Source organism: Aspergillus terreus, genomic scaffold (genome assembly GCF_000149615.1).
Source record: "Aspergillus terreus NIH2624 scaffold_2 genomic scaffold, whole genome shotgun sequence".
Classification (NCBI taxonomy): Eukaryota; Fungi; Ascomycota; class Eurotiomycetes; order Eurotiales; family Aspergillaceae; genus Aspergillus; species Aspergillus terreus.
This window is the reverse complement of record NT_165925.1, coordinates 436,209-453,798: the sequence shown is the minus strand read 5'-3', so window position 1 is coordinate 453,798 and position 17,590 is coordinate 436,209. Positions and strand designations below refer to the sequence as shown.

General features: G+C 52.0%; 8 protein-coding genes across 8 annotated transcripts; 1 reads left to right on the top strand and 7 right to left on the bottom strand.

Moving 5' to 3' along the window:
• Positions 1-450: 450 nt before the first annotated feature.
• Positions 451-1,600, bottom strand: ATEG_01145 (putative mitochondrial phosphate transporter Pic2; the record flags this gene model as incomplete). Its single annotated transcript, XM_001208510.1, has 4 exons — positions 451-502; positions 561-684; positions 741-1,391; positions 1,510-1,600. 4 exons carry the CDS (start codon positions 1,598-1,600, stop codon positions 451-453), a joined length of 918 nt encoding a protein of 305 aa, XP_001208510.1.
• A 659-nt stretch (positions 1,601-2,259) lies between these two features.
• ATEG_01144 (putative C6 transcription factor) lies at positions 2,260-3,993 on the bottom strand (the record flags this gene model as incomplete). Its single annotated transcript, XM_001208509.1, has 3 exons — positions 2,260-3,051; positions 3,132-3,702; positions 3,941-3,993. 3 exons carry the CDS (start codon positions 3,991-3,993, stop codon positions 2,260-2,262), a joined length of 1,416 nt encoding a protein of 471 aa, XP_001208509.1.
• Positions 3,994-4,908: 915 nt separating this feature from the next.
• ATEG_01143 (F-box/WD repeat-containing protein) lies at positions 4,909-7,056 on the bottom strand (the record flags this gene model as incomplete). The annotated part of the gene is made up of 4 exons (XM_001208508.1): positions 4,909-5,088; positions 5,152-5,863; positions 5,928-6,568; positions 6,637-7,056. The coding sequence occupies 4 exons, from the start codon at positions 7,054-7,056 to the stop codon at positions 4,909-4,911; spliced, it is 1,953 nt and encodes a 650-aa protein (XP_001208508.1).
• Positions 7,057-8,696: 1,640 nt separating this feature from the next.
• ATEG_01142 (Mn(2+) transporter ATX2) lies at positions 8,697-10,061 on the bottom strand (the record flags this gene model as incomplete). Its single annotated transcript, XM_001208507.1, has 3 exons — positions 8,697-8,880; positions 8,934-9,917; positions 10,012-10,061. The coding sequence occupies 3 exons, from the start codon at positions 10,059-10,061 to the stop codon at positions 8,697-8,699; spliced, it is 1,218 nt and encodes a 405-aa protein (XP_001208507.1).
• A 665-nt stretch (positions 10,062-10,726) lies between these two features.
• Positions 10,727-11,547, bottom strand: ATEG_01141 (uncharacterized protein; the record flags this gene model as incomplete). Its single annotated transcript, XM_001208506.1, has 3 exons — positions 10,727-10,922; positions 10,980-11,211; positions 11,319-11,547. The coding sequence occupies 3 exons, from the start codon at positions 11,545-11,547 to the stop codon at positions 10,727-10,729; spliced, it is 657 nt and encodes a 218-aa protein (XP_001208506.1).
• A 551-nt stretch (positions 11,548-12,098) lies between these two features.
• ATEG_01140 (uncharacterized protein) lies at positions 12,099-13,109 on the bottom strand (the record flags this gene model as incomplete). The annotated part of the gene is made up of 1 exon (XM_001208505.1): positions 12,099-13,109. One exon carries the CDS (start codon positions 13,107-13,109, stop codon positions 12,099-12,101), a length of 1,011 nt encoding a protein of 336 aa, XP_001208505.1.
• A 577-nt stretch (positions 13,110-13,686) lies between these two features.
• On the bottom strand, positions 13,687-14,541 carry ATEG_01139 (alpha/beta hydrolase; the record flags this gene model as incomplete). Its single annotated transcript, XM_001208504.1, has 1 exon — positions 13,687-14,541. One exon carries the CDS (start codon positions 14,539-14,541, stop codon positions 13,687-13,689), a length of 855 nt encoding a protein of 284 aa, XP_001208504.1.
• An 879-nt stretch (positions 14,542-15,420) lies between these two features.
• hat1 (histone acetyltransferase catalytic subunit HAT1) lies at positions 15,421-17,117 on the top strand (the record flags this gene model as incomplete). The annotated part of the gene is made up of 3 exons (XM_001208503.1): positions 15,421-15,439; positions 15,506-16,109; positions 16,181-17,117. The coding sequence occupies 3 exons, from the start codon at positions 15,421-15,423 to the stop codon at positions 17,115-17,117; spliced, it is 1,560 nt and encodes a 519-aa protein (XP_001208503.1).
• Positions 17,118-17,590: the final 473 nt, after the last annotated feature.

Below are 17,590 nucleotides of genomic sequence, written 5' to 3'. Positions count from 1 at the left end.
TATTGGAGACGGTTGGTTTATCGGTTATGTTTGGAGGAGTCGAGGAGTGGAGAGGTAAGGGAGCTGGAGGACTGGACAAAGGTCGATGTCCGTGGTGCGAACGCAATCTAGCGGTTGATCCCTGCGGTAATGGACGGCTGTGGCGAGGGGTCGAGGGAGAGCGGCAACAAGTCCGTGCAGAGAATGAACCGGACTGGATCGGGAGGAATCCCCAAGAGAAAGGCGAGAATTGCAAGACAATGGCTGGAGTGGAGGATGGGCTGGAGAAGTCGGAGGAAGGTTCATTTGTATCGCGGCTATCATTCTGCCGCTTGAGTCGGAGGCGGTCAGCAGCTGGCTCCAGGATGATGCGATTGTGCTTGATTACTACGAGTAGTGATATAGTATACTGGTATGGATTCATAAAGATACGACATCATCAATAATGGTCTAACGTCTATAGAAACAACTCTAATGACCACCGGTAGTCGGAAGACCGAGGAACACCTTGAACGAATCGTAACTATATATCTTGTCAGTAACGCCCGACCCTAGCAATGGCAGCGCAATGATGAACTCACATCAACCACTGGAAACCAGTCAATGTTCCCAACATGACGATACGAACTGGCAAACCATTCCATAGCCCGGAAAACCCGATGTTCCTATAAATCCGTGACACGGCCTGCATGGCCCCCTCACCAGCTACCACCGCCCGTCAGCTCAACCCACCCCAACCACAGGACAGGACAAGAACTCACCCTTCCGATCCGCATTCAGCTTGCTCACCATCACATCGGCCGGATGGCTCACAACGGCGCAAAAGATACCCGCGATGTACCCACCGGAGAAGCTAACCGCCGTCTGCTGCAGCGAGTTATAGCTCTCCTTGGGCTTGCCGAGCGTGCGGTAGATGATGCTGACGGTCTCTTCAAAAGTTGCGAATTTGGTCATGGTGTAGGGGATCTGGCGCGCCCACAGCGGATACAGTCCCTTGTAGAGGCCGGCGACGCCCTCCTGCGCGACGATCTTACTCCAGCCCTCGCGGAGCGTGTGCGCGAATGGCGGCAGCGTCGTCTGCATGCGCACCTTGATCGCCTCGAACGGGCACAGCGCCATGTCCGCGAAGAACTCAGCCGACGCGCTGGCGCCCAGGTACACCACTGTGCGGTTCGTCCCCGGGAACAGCTGCTCCCCGTACAGGTACTTGAAGTACTCGTAGAAGCCGTATTTGCCCGCGCCCTGCAGTGAGTAGCCCACGAACGTGGGCGACCATCCGAAGAACACGCCGCGCAGGCCTTCTTTGGAGAAGATGGTGCGCCACGCGGACAGGTTGGAGGTGTAGATCTTCGGGTCGACTTGTCGGCGACATTTGACCAGGTCTAGCGGCGTCACTGACGTATGCGTCGGTCCTGGATGGTGTGAGCTTGTTGGATAAGCAGTGGGCATTACCGGGGCCTACCACAGGCTGTTATTTAACGGAGAAAGAACGTTAGCGATAGATCTTCCTGGTTGATAGTCTGCACCCACCGACAATTCCTCCCAAGGTGCAGCTCGCAAAATACTTGGCCGAATTGGGCTCGATCTTCCCAAACGGAAGCTTGCGCTCCTGGGACGCCATGATTCTAAGCAGGGTAAGTCTAGAAAATGTCGATAATAACCCAATGATGCGATATGTGATCGTGCTTCAAAAGCCAACAAGTACTAGTGAGCGTACGGGGGTATGCAGGTAGGAGGTTGGCAGGAGAATGCGGCATGCGACCAAAGAACGCAAGGCAGTATTAGTATTAATATAAATCCCGGCAGCCCGTTCAGTATGGCGTCAGCGAACCTAATCGACGTACCTAGGACTCCAGTTGATATCAGACCCAGTCTGATAGCCAGGAACGGCTAATTCGGCATGGATGTCCAGCTGTTCCATGCGCACCAGTGACGATATCCACCCCGCTACCTATATTATTTTAGGAAACAGACTGGAGCAGACTTGCCTTATCTTATGCATTATGCATGTGGTCCGTCCTAGCCGTGCACAACTCAATGATGGAGAATTCGTTGTTCGCAGCGGAATAGATGACGTCACCGCATCCGCCCACTGCCGTTCAGCTGTTGCATCTCCAAACAAGGAGAACTCGTCATTGCCAATGATTGTCACATTGAGTGCACATGTACAGGAGTGAGATCGAATATATATACACAACTGAAGCATACAACCCGTCCAAACCAGTCCCACTAAGTCACGATATTCGCCATCCAAAACAAGCCCATAGAGCGCCTATCCTTCTAAACGAATTGCCCGAACCCGGGCTGCATCAGGTGAGAAGTCAGGCCCGAAGACGCCGAGCGAGGGGTGCCGTCCCCTACCAGAATGAGCGCCAGCTTGATGCCAAGCGCAGACCCTACCCGGGCCAGAGCCCCCCGAAGCTGAGCCGACTGTTCCGGCGTCGCCGGTCCGCATGATAACATATACCACAGAGGCCACAGCATAGAGTGCCCATAGACTGCGCGAACACGAGGCTTCCCCTCTGAGGACGACGGAATCGAGTTCCCCCGTGCGTCGATGTCTCCAAAGCAGAATGGGATACTGCGGCAGGCGTCTGTGATCATCTTGCGGATCACCCTAACTTCGATGTCATCTTGCGTAACCTCGTTATTTATCCCGTCGTCTCCGACGAGGGTTTTGATCGTCCCCCGGAGCTGGAGGATCAGCTGTTGGAGAATAATGCGGACTGCCCGATAGTAGGTCCAGATGGCCGCAATGCCCATCTGTTGATAGGTCAGGAGGGATTCGCCCTTTAGTGTGGGGACAACTTCAGGGAGCCAATTGTCGGGGAGGCGCTGGTCCCATGAAGAGAATTCAAGGTCCACGATCTGACTGGTCTCGAGCCACGCAGAGAGCCTGGCGATCCCCTCTGCGTTGAGGGGCCCCTGGAACGATGAGGTCTCGACAATGATCTGACTGATCTTGGACGACATCAGAATCAAACGCGCTACGGGATCGGAACTGTCCAGCCCCCCGGCGATCCAATCCGTGTCGTGCCGCGGCTTTTCCCTCAAGGCGAGGATTTCAATGTGCTGGAGACGCGGTCAGCTTTTTGACGGAGTCCAATAGGAACAGTGGTAGGAAATGGAAAAAGAAAGGCGACAAGACGCACCGTCTGGGCATAGGCAAAGCTGAACAAATCCCTGCCTTGCGCGTTCCCCAATTGGCTTTCACCTCTTAATTTCATCAAAAACTCGAACCCCGCGGTATGAGAACTGACAAGCCCGTTCCTCTCTCCGTTGATATCCTCAAATAGGGACAAGAGGACCATCGTAGTAAACGTCTCGTCTTTGACGGCTTGTTCTAGCGACGTCAACGCTCGCCGAAGGCCGCGGAGCGCCATCCCATAATACCTCCGGCCTTTGAGAATCAGCGATGGTGCCTTTACCTGATTTCCCAGCGTGATGAGCGCCGTGGCGTCCACCGCAAGGAGGAGACACGACGCCGCGGAGCCATCCTGCTTCCCGTCCCGACAGATAGCATACAGAGAGGGCAGGAAGCCCAGGTGGCTCACACATTCGTCGGGCCGGTCGACGGTCGTGTACTGATCAAAGAAGTAGCAAATCGCACGTTCCTCCCATGTAGAATCAGCAACCGGATACCGTGCGAGAGGTAGCTTGTGATGGCCTGACCGCTCGGAGGTACCCTGGCGACTGGGCTGTTTGTTACCTGTCGAGGAGGTACTATTGCACCGCTTCATCAGTTGTTCCACTTTTTGATTTTCATTGCGAAATATGGTGTTCTGTCGGTATCCCGGACACGGCTGACCGTATATCAAACAATTCCGGCAGTTGGGGAGCGCTTCGTCGCACTTGATATTATACACTTAGCCTTGACACAACGGAACGCAAACTGGGCCCAGGAAATCCGTAAAAAAAAGATAGGACCGGAAAAGAGAGAAAGAGTTGGGGATAATCCTACCTTGATCTTCCGTTTGCGACAGAGGTAGCAGCCTGTGCTCGGTCTTCCGCCATACACCATCCTATTGAACGTTGCGGGGCGCAGATGCAGATACAAACAGTTGTCGCGTTACACAAGATAAATAACCTTCTTTTTCTTTTTCTTTCCAGAAGTTCGTTTCAACCACGGTCTGGTAATGGAAGGTTGTCAGACTTGCAAGGTTTCTGCAAAGAATCCGCCTGCCTGGCGAGCGGTCATCGTGCACCGTGGATATAGTAGCCGTTCCTCGTGCTTTCTGAACTCCCCTCCGCGTGGTTGAACCGTGGGACTGGTCGCGGAAGGTAAGCGGCGCGGTATCAGAAAGGATTGTCTGCTGGCTGCATACAAGCCGGGTACTAGCAGTCCGATCTTAGCAGGAAAGGACAGTCGTATGTAGGAACTGTTGCACTTCGGCTGCAACGGTACTTGATGGGAAGCGGAGAAACGGATGTTGGGGGGATTAGTCATCGCCCGAAGGACTTACCCAATACAAACTAGTCGGCCGACCCCGGCTTTCGCATACACCGCCGGATGATCTCCCAACCGATGCCCAGGCGAGTTTGATCATGGCCATGAATCTATTCTGCACTCCTTCTTCCGTCCAGGATGGAATATATATTCAGCTTGTTATTCATTCTCTTTGGTTTTTATGGACTAGTCAATTCCTATAGACACTTCTAGCCAGATAATAATCATACTATGGCGTATAGAGATATCTTCAAAAAGTCGAATACATCACATACCAGTCGGTCATCGTCCAACCGCAGAAACAAAATTCAGCACTCCCATGAAAAATCCCAGTAGGAAAGTCGTCAGGCACGAGAAGGCGGGAATAGGGTCAACAGGCTAACGCAGGGTACCGTCGCTGTGAAAAACAAGGCAGATGACAGATTAAGGAAACATCGTGATCATCATGTCTAAGTGTCGTATCATAAGGTGAGGGGACAGCGCTAGGCATCCGCCATGGCGTGGTCATCGTCGTTGTTCGATGGTAGAGACGGAGGAGGATCAGAGTAAAGAGCTCGATGCCGATTTTCACTCTGCGTGGCATAGTCCTCAGAGGCCATCGTGCTGCTCTCGAGTATGCTATCATCCATACTTTCTTCCGGGGGCGGTGAGAAAGTCCAGACCTGGGAAGAATCAGTTAGCATCATCTTGAACCACTGAGCTGCATAGGAACCAGAGTCACTCACCTCCATGACTGTGCGACCCGATCGGCTAGCCATGATGACAGCTTTTTCTTCTTCAAATGCAACCCTCCAGACGGCTTCTGCAGGCGTGGATAGCTCACGGAGTAGCTGACCGGTCTGTAGGCTCCATACCTTGACACGGCCATCACTACCGCCACTAACGATACGCGAACTGTCGAATTGGAGACTGGTTACGCTGTTATCGTGGGCTGCTAGCCGATGGATTGGAGCCATCTTGGTGAGGGACCAGACGCGCACCGAACCATCGGAACCGCCAGTCACCAGCGTATCCCCGCGCATCTGCAGTTGTCCGACCAGAGAGGTATGACCCTGAAGAATTGCGTGGCATTGGCCAGACTTCGGGTCCCAGATGCGAACACTTGTGTCTAGACTGCCTGTGGCAATGCGCTTCCCGTCAAACGCGATGGCATAAATCTGGCTAAAATGGCCGGACAGAGTTCGCAAGCATCGTCCTTCGGAAATACTCCAAATCCGCGCGGTGGTGTCATAGCTTCCCGAAACCACCAAATCCCCATGTATAGCCAGACACCGGACGCTCGCCTGATGACCTGCCAGGACATTTCTACAGGTACCGGTCGTCAAGTCCCAGATACGGAGGGTAGTATCTCTAGACCCGGAGATAGCGGTATTCTTATCGGACATTTTCAGGCAACGCACAGTCGACGTATGCCCACGAAGAAGATGGATTCCGGCCCTGATGATCAAGAAACATCGTTAGCCATCGGTCTACAAAGTTTGTAGATCAGCGATCATCCTACCCTGTAGCCATGTTCCATACCCGCACCTCGCGATCGCAACCACCACTAACAAGGATATCATCCCACGGAACCATGGCCCAGACCCCCATCACATGACCTTGTAACGTCCGTTGGTTATCTCCATTCGTATCGTACACATGGATCTTGGCATTATCCAGCGCAACGACAATGTACTTCGGAGTTAAATGCAGACTGGTGACCACACCTTGGTCAGGGGTGATATGTCGTTGGGTGCACCGCCCGCCTTTGTTCCACGCGGATTCCACCATGTATTTTTGTTTGAAATGAGACCGATAGGACCGGGGGCGTGCTCGCCGCTTTTTCGAGAATGCACTTGTCGATGAAAGCCAATCACCCGAGAAAGATCGTGGCAAGCCTGTGGACCCATCACGGGCCTGCAGGGCGGCGGTGAACGAGGTCCTTCGGGCAGCACTCAGGCTAAGGGAAGTTGAGTGCTGGTAAGACTGGGTGTGGAACGGGTCGACAAAATCCCGGTCATCCCATGAAGGTCTCCTCTGAGCATAGGCATGCTTCTCGCAAAGATTTTTCCATGTAATATCGTCGCTCAACAGTTCACGCCACCGCCGAGATACCTGAGATGCTCTTGCTAGTGTTTTCGGGTCATCGATGAACGAAAGGACCTAAGAGTACAGACGTCAGCGGCGCCACAGAGATCGGGGTGGTGACCGGGAGGAAGAGCCCTGCTTACCCTTAGACATAACTCATTTGGAAACACCTGAAACGGGTCCTTTCTCAGGAGAGGCGCAACATAACTGGAGACGAAGCTGAGCTGCTGGCTGTCGCATAGACCCAAGATTCCTTCCAAGAATCGCTGGCGTTTGACATTCGTGAGAGAACTGAAGTGTATTCGAGCATTCAACAGGAAGGTGTCCTCATCCTCATCGGCTGACTGCCATGTTGGAGGTCTCTGATGAGGTGTAGGGCTTGGAGCAGGCGTAGGAGGCGAGGCTGGGGCCGATGGTAAGAGGTTGGGCGGTATGGAGGGAACGGGTTTGGTAGACGACAACGATCTCGAATGAGCACTAGACAGTGAAGTCACGGCAGCCGGAACTGTAGTTGATCGGGACTGGGCAGTCCCTATCCTATCTGAAGTCGACCGGGGCGTCATTCCGAGATTGACGGACGGGTGGTGAAGAGACTAAGTGAGGGTTCATGCGAAGCCGGCCGGGATGAAGGGCGATGGTGTCATGCACGGTTTCTCCACCCAGCCTCAGGAAAATGACCTTGGACGAGTCCTCGACAGCGTACCCTGAAGCCCTACCGCATTCATCAAACCGTTTATTATATGAGAAAGAAGGAGGACGTGTATCTTAAGTTTATAGGTAAAGACAGACGGAGAAAAGAAAAGTATTAGTAAAGGAAGATGGGCGGAAGGGGAAAAAAAAGAAAAGCGAGAGATAAGAAGACGATCTCCGCCCAGCGGCGGGTTTGGGGGGCGAGAGGCAGCGGGAGGGCCGGACGGTAGCCGGGGGGAATAGGGGCGGAGAAGAAAGGAATGGGAGAGATAGAGAGGGAGGGAGGGAGAGAGTGGAGAGAGTTGAAGAGAAAGGAGGTTATATAAACGTCCGTAGGGGAAGAAAAGGCAGACGGCGGAATGGGGAGTGTTTGCAGAACAGAGAAAGAAGTGATAATGATGAAGTCAAAGGGTAGTACATCAAGGTCGACGATGGAAGAGGGGAGGCCAGAGTCTGGATCATGCAATGAGAGTGACTACCAGGAGGCACCCGTACGAGGTAGGCAATGAAAGGAATGGCGAGCTGATGATTAATGCCATCCCGCTCCACCCTGGGACGTCAGGTGAGGTGCCGTGATTCGTGAGCAGCCCAACGATGGCTCCACTTTACTAGGAGTGTTAGGTGCTTGGGACGCAAGGGCTGCAATGGCCTCGTGGTTGGGGTGCTGCTGCTGATTCCCTCGGGTGAATCCCGACTGTATGTGGAGGCATGTTGAGACACCATCAGATGGCCTTTTAGACCGTCCTGTACGGAGTAGTCAGCCATCGATGTCTCTCATTCTTACCCCTATTTGAATCCCTCCCTGGGCACCCATAGACACCCGTGGAGTCGGGATGTGCAATCTATCTCACCGGGACTGTGGAGTAGTATGTCCGGGAGCACGAGATCCCCCTGCAGTGGAGCGTTGAAACTGACTGCTCACCAGTACGGAGAACGGGATAAACAAGTGTCACAGTGATCACATATGACGACTCGAATAACAGTGGACTCGTCTAGGTTTCCAGAATTTTCCATCCGTCGTCTGTCAGGTGCACAATGTTTATACAGTTAGTCAGATTAAGCGTAAGCAGGGAGATTTGTCCGGGCGGCTCGGCCATGGTTTCGGGGGGAGAAGATCCTTTGACACCAAGCTGAGATCCTCTCGCCTGTAGGCGGCTGACGTATATGACATCTAGATACGATGAAGCTGCGGCTCTCCAGAATATAATAAGTCCTCGTAATCCCCGTGAACGACCTCAAACCATGGCCATGGCCATGGTACCTGGGTACCTAGATCTAATCATACATCACGTACCCGAGCAATCACTCATCAAATGACACTCAGCATCTCGGGAAACATTTCCTGGGTATGAAACTGGGCGCAGGCTGTCTAGCTAGAATGGGGGTATACATCAGAGCATACGCCACATACAAAGACCACAAAACAGAACGCGAACCAAAAAAAAGATACAAAAAGAAGAAAAAAAAAAAAAAAAAAAAAAAAAAAAAAAACCACACGATCTAAAAGTGAAGACTAATGAGCATGACCAATCTGCAGAAACAACGGCAGGATCATGCCAATCACGGAAGCAACCAAGTCCCGCATGGACTTATCAGACTTGATCGGGACCTCTCGAGGGTCACCATATCCGTTGATCGGTAACTCACGAGAGCTGGAGTTCGGGCTATTCTCTTGCATGGTGTGCATGGCAACATACCTGTGGGGTTGTCAGTTGTCATTCTCTGTCACAAACAGCAGGGAGAAACTTACAGGAAAGTACCCGCAGAAAACAACAAAAGTACTCCGGTACGCCATCCGGTGGCTAACTCATTATCAGGGGAGTTAGCTCCCCTGATCTGAATCTGAACAAAAAGCCAAGTGAAAAGTGCCCCAACTGGTGCGGCCAGGCTAAAGATCAGCAAATGAGCCCTTGCAGCACGACTGGACAAGCCCTGCTTGAGCAAGACCGAAGTCAGACCAAAAGACGCCGGTGCCTTGTGCACCATGATAGCGAGGAAGATGATGAAACTCAGCCCGGTGTCAGAGCTGGATGCGCCAAGCGCAATGCCGTCCGCGGCGGCGTGAATGACCAGTCCGGTGGTGGTCGCGAAACTGTGACTGCTTCGAGGGCTATGGCCGGCATCCAGAAGTCCCCCTTCACGCGAAGGGGAGGAATCCCGCCGTAAGCCGGAACTCAGATTATCCAGAGAAATGTGGTAAGGCGCTCGTTGCGGTTTGGTGGGCGACACAAACTCGGGCAATTTATCGATGAGATACATGAGGATAAAGCCGCTGACAAGAGCAATACCGATCCAAGCATGAGGCGAACTTCCCTCCTCGTGCTCATGCTCTTCTTTCTTCTCACTGGAGTCTTCCCCTCCACGTTTGCGGACGTTCGACTGTTCGCTCCGCGTGACATATACGGTGTTTTCGACGCCCTCCGGAGGTGACCGCGGAACAGATCGGTGTGTGAGGCCGGCTCCTATGAAATCCGATTCATCTGCAGCTGTATCTATTCCAGTAGCAGCGACGGCGGGAACTTCTTGGTGTTGCCAATGAACGACGTTCGTTGAGCGGGCACTGAAGTCTCTCTGAGAGACGGTCGAAGTCGAGCTGTACAAGGTCTCCACTCCTTCTGGGATAATCACGATCAAGGACGTTCCGACCAGAACTCCCATGCCAACGGAGGATATCAGTCGTAACTGAGAAGGGGAGAGCGTAAAGGCAAGTGGTAATGAGCCGACGACAAAGGATCTACACCGAAAGGAAGTGGTTAGTTGATCCGCTTCAAAACGTTGTAGTGAAGTGGATGAGCCTGCAGATAGTTGCATGCGTCGACAGTACTCACGTAATTGCCATCACAATGCTCAGAGCGAGCAGAGTGAATAGTCCCTCCATGGTCGGCCTCTCGTCCCTAGACTCTTGTCTCCAATTCTAAAGGCTTTGGATCATGGCGCCGATTCCGCAAGGTACTTGGGCAATTTGCGCACGCACCCACTGAGAATAGTTCAGGGTGTACGCGGGTCGTCAGCCGAGGGAGTCGACCGAGCAAAATAGGTGAGAGACGAGCAATCGGAGAAAATGAGCAACGTAAGAAAAGAGAAACGGCGTAATAATAGGTAATCTAGCGGGCCAGGGACCACGGACGTGGCGTGGGTTGGACAGATTGCGATCCGCCGCAGTTGGAAAGGAAACGCTGAGGAGGCGGCGGGTAGACCCACACCAGGCCCAGGGAATTGTCGCAGGAACAATACGGAGTAATGGGATTTCTCTGTCACCGATCAATCGTCATAATCCAATTGTTGCATATATTGACCCTGAGTAGCGGCAGTGGCTGTTCTGGAAGCTACTTGGAAAGGATTGGGATATGGGAGATTAATTGCAAAGAGACCAGAAATTTTCTCCGCGCCAGGAGTTGAAACCCTCACCGCATTCATCCTGCAGATCAACATGGTTGCGGAAAACGGTCATCATGATGAAAACCTCCCAGATTTCCTCCGGAAAGGCAGAGAGAAACGCCCTCGTTCATATACAATGTGTCCGAGAGCATCTGATCCGGTGATTTACTTGGCAATGAGTCCTCCATCCACCACGATGCTAGTCCCAGTGACAAAATTGCTGGCCGAACTGGCCAAAAACACGACCACGCCGCGGAAATCCTCAGGAAGACCCCATCTCCCTGCAGGAGTTCCCTGAATAACATATTCGTTCTTCACTTTGTCGCTGGTATATTCCACTGTCAACGGAGTGGCACAATATCTAGATGATGTTTCGTTAGTACCCTCTATCAAAAGATCTGTTGAGTTCTCCACGTACCCCGGACAGATACAGTTGACCTGAATGCCTTTGCCTGCCCACTCATTACTCAAGGCCTTGGTCATCTGCAATATGCCGCCCTTGGTAGCAGCATAGGTGCTGATTTGGGCGCCCCCGATAAAGGAGATGATGCTGGCTACATTGATGATCTTCCCCGGCCGGTTTAATTCCAGCATTCGTCGACCGACCTCTTGAGCTGCAATAAAGCTTCCCTTAAGGTTTGTCAAAAAACCTGTTACCAATCAGCTCGCCCTGATCTGGTACGCCTTTCCCGCGGGTTGTGTCAAATCGGGGGAGATACTGCATCAATGTCGTCGTCAGTCAGATCCTCCGCATTACCCCCTCGATTGATGCCCGCGCAGTTTAACAAAATGTCCGGCATAATCACGGTTTCCCACATCTGCTTGAAAGTGAGCCGCAGGCTGGTAGTATCTGCCACGTCGGCCTCGAATACGCTCAGCTTCTGGCCGGCATTCTTGATTCTGTCTCGGAAGGTGTCAAGATGGGGGTCATTCGGCAGCGTAATGGCGACTATCTCGGCGCCTGATTTGGCAAGCGAAAGCGTCATTTCCAGACCTAGGCCTCCAGTGGCGCCTATTACAATGGCGCATTTTCCCTCGAGAGAGATGAGAGAGGTGAGGTATTCTGACATGATGGGTTGAGCTATCACTTGTGTATGGTATGTGCTGGCGAGGGTAAGTGTTGTTCGGACGGGCCACTTACATGCCCAAGAGACATTCTCCGCATTCAGTACATTTGAGAGTATTGCCAGTTCTTATTGACAAGTTACAAGCCAAGGCTAAATACATGACAGCGGAGCGTCGTGGTGTTCGCTTTGATAATGGATAAACAGTTTTTCTGTACTCCGTACAGCCGGCCAGCCGTATCCACATCCGAGATCCGAATGCATAAACAACAAAGCACTATCATGATGACCAGTCTTTCATCTGCAGAAAGCACACTGGAGCAAATTACGTACGCTGATCCCGAGACTTCAAGTCTATTTCCACTATAAATGTCATTCAATATTCCGTTGAAGTCCCGAACACTCAAGTCTAATTGCCTTTTGCAATTGCCGTCCCCAGATCCATGCATGTGTACTACCCCACATAGATCAAGCTATACTTCCGGTTCGCCATGTCCGTATTTCTTGGTCTGTACATGGACGAAGTCCCTGAGCCTCTCCTCCTTCTCGCGCATCTGACCCGGAGAAAACTCCCCGTAAGCCTCATTTGTCTGAGCAATCACCTTGCTCTTCCATGCCGTACCCTCCTCACCCAGGACATTCACCTGCCCCAACCCATCCCAGACCTCCTGCATCGTCCCTCCCAACTTGTGCAGAAAGGCTTCAATGCCACCCTCTCCGCCGCCTTGCTGGTAGCTCTCAAACACTCCATTTCCCGCCCACCGGGGGCCTAGGCTAGCCATCAGAATGGTATCGAGGTCTTTCGCAGTCACCACATCTTCTTGAACCAAGTAGCATGCCTCACGGAGCAGTGCAAAGGCGAGTCTATTCCCCACAAACCCGGGGATCTCCTTCCGGATGACCACGGGGCGGTGTCTGGACCCGGGCTGAGAAAAGTACCCCCGCGCAAAATCCACGCGCTCGGGTGCCGTAGTGGGGGAGGGAACGATCTCCAGAAGAGGCATGATGTGTGGGGGGTTGAACGGATGCACTACCAGTAGACGAGTCTTGTCTTGCATGGTGCTTTGCTGAGCGGACGCCGCGATTCCGGACGTACTGGTCCAGAAATGCGCCGTAGGTGGTGCGAAAGATTCGACCTGCGCCCAAATCTCCTGCTTGAAGGCCAGGTTCTCCGGGCCTTGCTCCTGGACAATGGTTGCGGATGCGCAGGCGGTTTCCAGGGACTTGTGAATGTGCAAGCGCCCGGAAGAGATCAGAGAAGGTACAGACGTTGATTGCGTCGATTCGAAGCTGGCATCTTCGGAGGATGGTGAACTTTTTGGCAGGAAGTTCGGTAGGGTTTTAAAGAGGTAATCTTCAAAGTTTGGTCTTGTATCGAAGACGTCGACTATGGTGTTTACCCGTGAGAGGTGCAGACCAGCCATCGACATCCCGATAGTCCCCAGTCCAATCAAAGTAATTCGTTGCGGGCCAGATACTGACATGATTGTGGATATGTCTTAGTGATGGTGACGTAGAGGTATTTCTGTCCTATGTAGGTGGCTTCAGTCGGGTATGGAAATAACCTGGTTGATGCACTAAGATTAATGGTAGTACTGTAGTCGATGTTGTACTTTATTCCATCAAGTAGCTCGTACGATGTTCCCCACCGTTGGTGGTGGTTGTCCTCATACAGCCGAGGCAATCCGCCAGATAGTCCCCATGTCAGAACATCAGGCTACAACTTGAGCTCCCCAGGACGCCGGGTCAATGTGCGAGCTTTATATAATTACCAGTAATTTACTGTTGTGGTAGATATCCAGAAAACATTAGAAAGCAAATCATCAGCGTGACAGCGGTGATGTGTGATTCTAACAAAGGTTTACTAGGTGTGAAGCAAGTGGGAGAATTTACGCCTAAATGTTACTATACTTCATACTCTAATTACTTGAAATGGTCTCGGTTAGTATCGCGGTGGATGCTTCGTCGAATCCCTCTTCGTGCCAGTTATTTCTATGGACCTGATGCTGTTAAATTCCCAAAAAGCAGGCTCCTAGTCCCATAACATATGGTCATTGAGTACTAGCCAGCAGCCTCCGAGCTTTGGCGGACTGGGGTCTCCAGAAACCGAACGATCTGGTCAAAGCTGTCAGGCTCCTTGATCCAGTGGCCGTCCCCTTCTGCCCCGGTGAACTCTTTCCATTCGATACGCGTCATGATCTGCCGGAAAATCCGAGTTGCCTGCCGTCCGAGTTGTACCGAGACCCACGCATCGTCTGTTCCATGACTGAGAAATACCGGGGTAGATAGGATGGATGGATCCGCAGGTGTCTGGGCCTGTGGCACCGTAGGTCCAGCAATAGTATCAAAGAAGAACCCAGATACGAGGCGCAGTATCTGTGGGGTACCCAAATTCTGTTGTTCAGAAAACAAATCGTCTAGCTGCTGGGCGAATGGCAACCAGCCGCAAAAACCCAGCAAGCCGCCCAAGGGCCCTTGAACTCGACCGGTCCCAATTGCACCAAAGAAGGCCCATAAGGCGGTCGCCATCCCTTGGCTCATACCTCCAAGATAGATGCGGGAAAACTGCCCATCTAGCAGCCGAGCTTCGTCCTCCAGGATATCAAGAACGTGCAACACAGACTCTCGTAATCCGTCCGTCTGCAGCTCTTGCCTTGCGTGGGTATCGGTTATGGAGTAGATATCGAACCAAGCGCACATCTCTTCTTGAAACGTAGTGCTCCATCGGTGGCGGGAGGTTGGGAAAACCCAACGGTAGGTAGGCAGACGGGCAGCTAGGCTTTGGCCTTGGGAGGTTGTAGATGAGAAAAGCTCTTCGGCGAACTCGGGGCCATTACTACCACGGCCATGGAGCAGAATAACCGTATGTGTGTGAGAACCCTGCGGAGGGTTGACGTGGGGTGAGGGGAACTCCATCTGGCCAGGCCTTTGTCGTAGTCAGCGACTCTTGAAAACGAGTTGTAAGTTAATTATACTCATTGGCTCACCGCCCTCTTTTTTTCTTTTCTTATTTATTTAGCCGCTAGCCACTACTGTAGATAAATGACTTCAATAAGGACGCTGATCTGCAAAATTTGGGCGGCTCTGTCACTTCATTCACCATCTTTTCCAACCTGCCGATTATAATGACCTGGCCGCTAACATCAGGGCTAAGCCACCTCTAGTAAACCTGAACACCTTGTCTGGTTCACTGAAAATATTCGAGGGCCAGTCAGTTATCGCTTTTGCACAATCTACTCCAACAAGAACTAGCAAGGTCGAGACGGAGTCTCCGCTTTACTGGAACCAGATCGAGGGTGTTGACTCGGATAAAAGCCTCTTCTTCTATCCCCTGTTCTGCCGTAGTCGCCATGACTTCTGCCTCTGTCAGGCTACGCCGAACTCGCGTTGTTTGCACTGTGGGATAATTTAATGCAGCGGACTGATGTTAGGAGTGTAGTCAACTTCATAGATTTTGTGATCATGTGACCTCTTAGTGTTGTCCACAAGATATTCTCTTCGCTTGAGACGGTAGCGTTCCATTATTGTAAGGATCGATGAGGAATGATCGGTCGGGGTCCATAATAGTCGAACATATTGAATTTCAGGAATAAAAGGGTGTTTACCAGATTGTTAGGATGGCGATTGCAAAGTAAATGCGCTAAACCGAAAAGGGTTATACCCAGAAGAGCTCCGCGCAACGCGATCGGGATCCGACTGGACGCGCCTTGGATGGCTAAAAGTGAGATCACACATCTTCCATCACTCTCGTCTCACCAATTCGGTTTTGACACACACACACCGCAATTTTCAACGATGGAGAGCTCAGGTGATTGTAATTACTCGTCTCTCTTCTCCCCAACTGTACGTCTCGACAGCTAATAGATGGTTTAATCTTCAGGGACTTGCGACGCCAATGACGCCGTCCAAATCACCGTTGTCCAGCCCAGCGACCAGAAGCCCAAGACGATTTCTAGTTTCCACCCGCAATTCACATACCCAATTTTTGGCGATGAAGAACAGGTCTTCGGATACAAGGGATTGATCATCCGTTTGCGCTTTGCGGCCCATGACCTTCGCCCGCATATCCACATCTCCTACGACGAGAAATTTAAGACCATAGGCGACACTGCGCCGGTTGATCTTTTGAAGACTCTGAAGCCATGGATTCCAGAAGGTGGGCCACCCTGTCTCCTTCTTCTCTTTGGGCATCTTCATCTAACTCTCAATGCGCCTTATGCAGAAGCATTCATCACCCTACCTGAATACGAGAGAGCGCTGCAAGAGGAGGATGCAAAGAACTTCGTCCCACCGGGCAAACTTGTACACAGTTATGACACAGCCGGTAGGAAGTATGAGATCTGGGCTGGCTCTCTCGCCGACCCTGCGGTGCGACACCTTTTGGACCGCATGCAGGTCTTCGTCTCCTTCTTCATCGAGGCTGGAACACCTCTTGCGACAGATGATCCTGAGTGGACGCTCGAAAGATGGACGGTCTATTTTGTGTATGTTGCTTCATGCAGTCTATGTGCAGCAGACTCGACCAGGACCGACGCTGACCAGATATTTCAATTAGGTACGAGAAGGTGACGCCTCCGACTCCCACTGCATCGCAATATTCCTTCGTCGGATACGCTACCACCTACCGCTGGTGGCTCTACCAGAGAGAGACCTCCAAGGAGCCTGCTGTCACAAACGACGCGTTCCCTGCGCCCGAAATCAGACCGGCGCAGCTTCCGTCTCGGCTGCGTATTGCTCAGTTCCTGATTCTTCCACCTCACCAAGGTTCCGGACATGGTGTTCATTTGTACACAACCATCCATACCGCATGCTTCAAGGACCCCACAATCGTCGAGTTGACTGTGGAAGATCCGAATGAAGCTTTCGATGCCCTCCGTGACACGGCCGACTACCACATCCTGACGCCCGAGCTCCTCAAGCACGACGTGAACATTAACCCTGATCCATACGATGCACAGTCCATAAAGCAGCGGCCGCGCCGCGTTCCGACGGCAGCGCTCATTCCCACTAAGCTGCTGCATGATATCCGTACATCCTACAAGATTGCCCCCACACAATTCGCCCACATCCTGGAAATGTTTTTACTGGGACGGATTCCATTCAAGAACCGCCATGCTGGTGGAGCTCCTCTGACGCGACTGCTGATCAAGAAGCATAAATCGGAAGATCCCAATGAACGGCGTTACTACTGGTGGCGCATGCTCGTCAAACAGCGACTCTACAAACGTTCTCGCGACATGCTGATCCAGCTCGAGATGAGCGACCGCATCCAGAAGCTCGAAGAAACAGTGGGCAATGTGGAAGAGGGTTACGAGGTTCTCCTCAAGGCCTTCGTTAAGCGTGAAGAAGCTCTCAAGGCTAAGCTTAGTGAAGCCGAGGCTGACGCAACTGGTCGAGACCAGCGAGCAAAGCGGAAGTTCACTGTCAGGGACGATGAAGATGAGGATGAGAACACAGACGATACTGCCGCCGCCAAGAGGCCAAAGGTGTAGGCACAAGTTTGGTTTCCTGGTGATCCTCGAATTGGTTGCGCTTAGTGTAATTTTAACATCATGACATTTATTCCATTTATTCCACCTGCAGGCCATATGATATTGCAGTTGTACCTTAGAACCTCGACTATGATTGGAGCTTTTGTTGTATGGCTCTAGAAATGACTTAATTTCCACCTTTAGGGAAATTATCAAAGGCAGAAAGCATGGGACGCGACTAATCCAATCGATGCATAATTTCAAAGGAGGATAGGTAAGGTGATCTTCCTGAACCGGCCGAAGATACTACTGAGGGACATGGTCACACATGACAGCCGCTTTCCCGGAACTACTATTTTCCCGGGCGCACTCCATGCTGCATCACCGTCCGCTGGAAGCTGTCCGAAGCTGGTTAACATTGACATATTGAACGCCCCAGGGAGCAACGATCTTCCCAGTCCTACCCAGTTTATCTATGCGCTGCAGCAGATTTT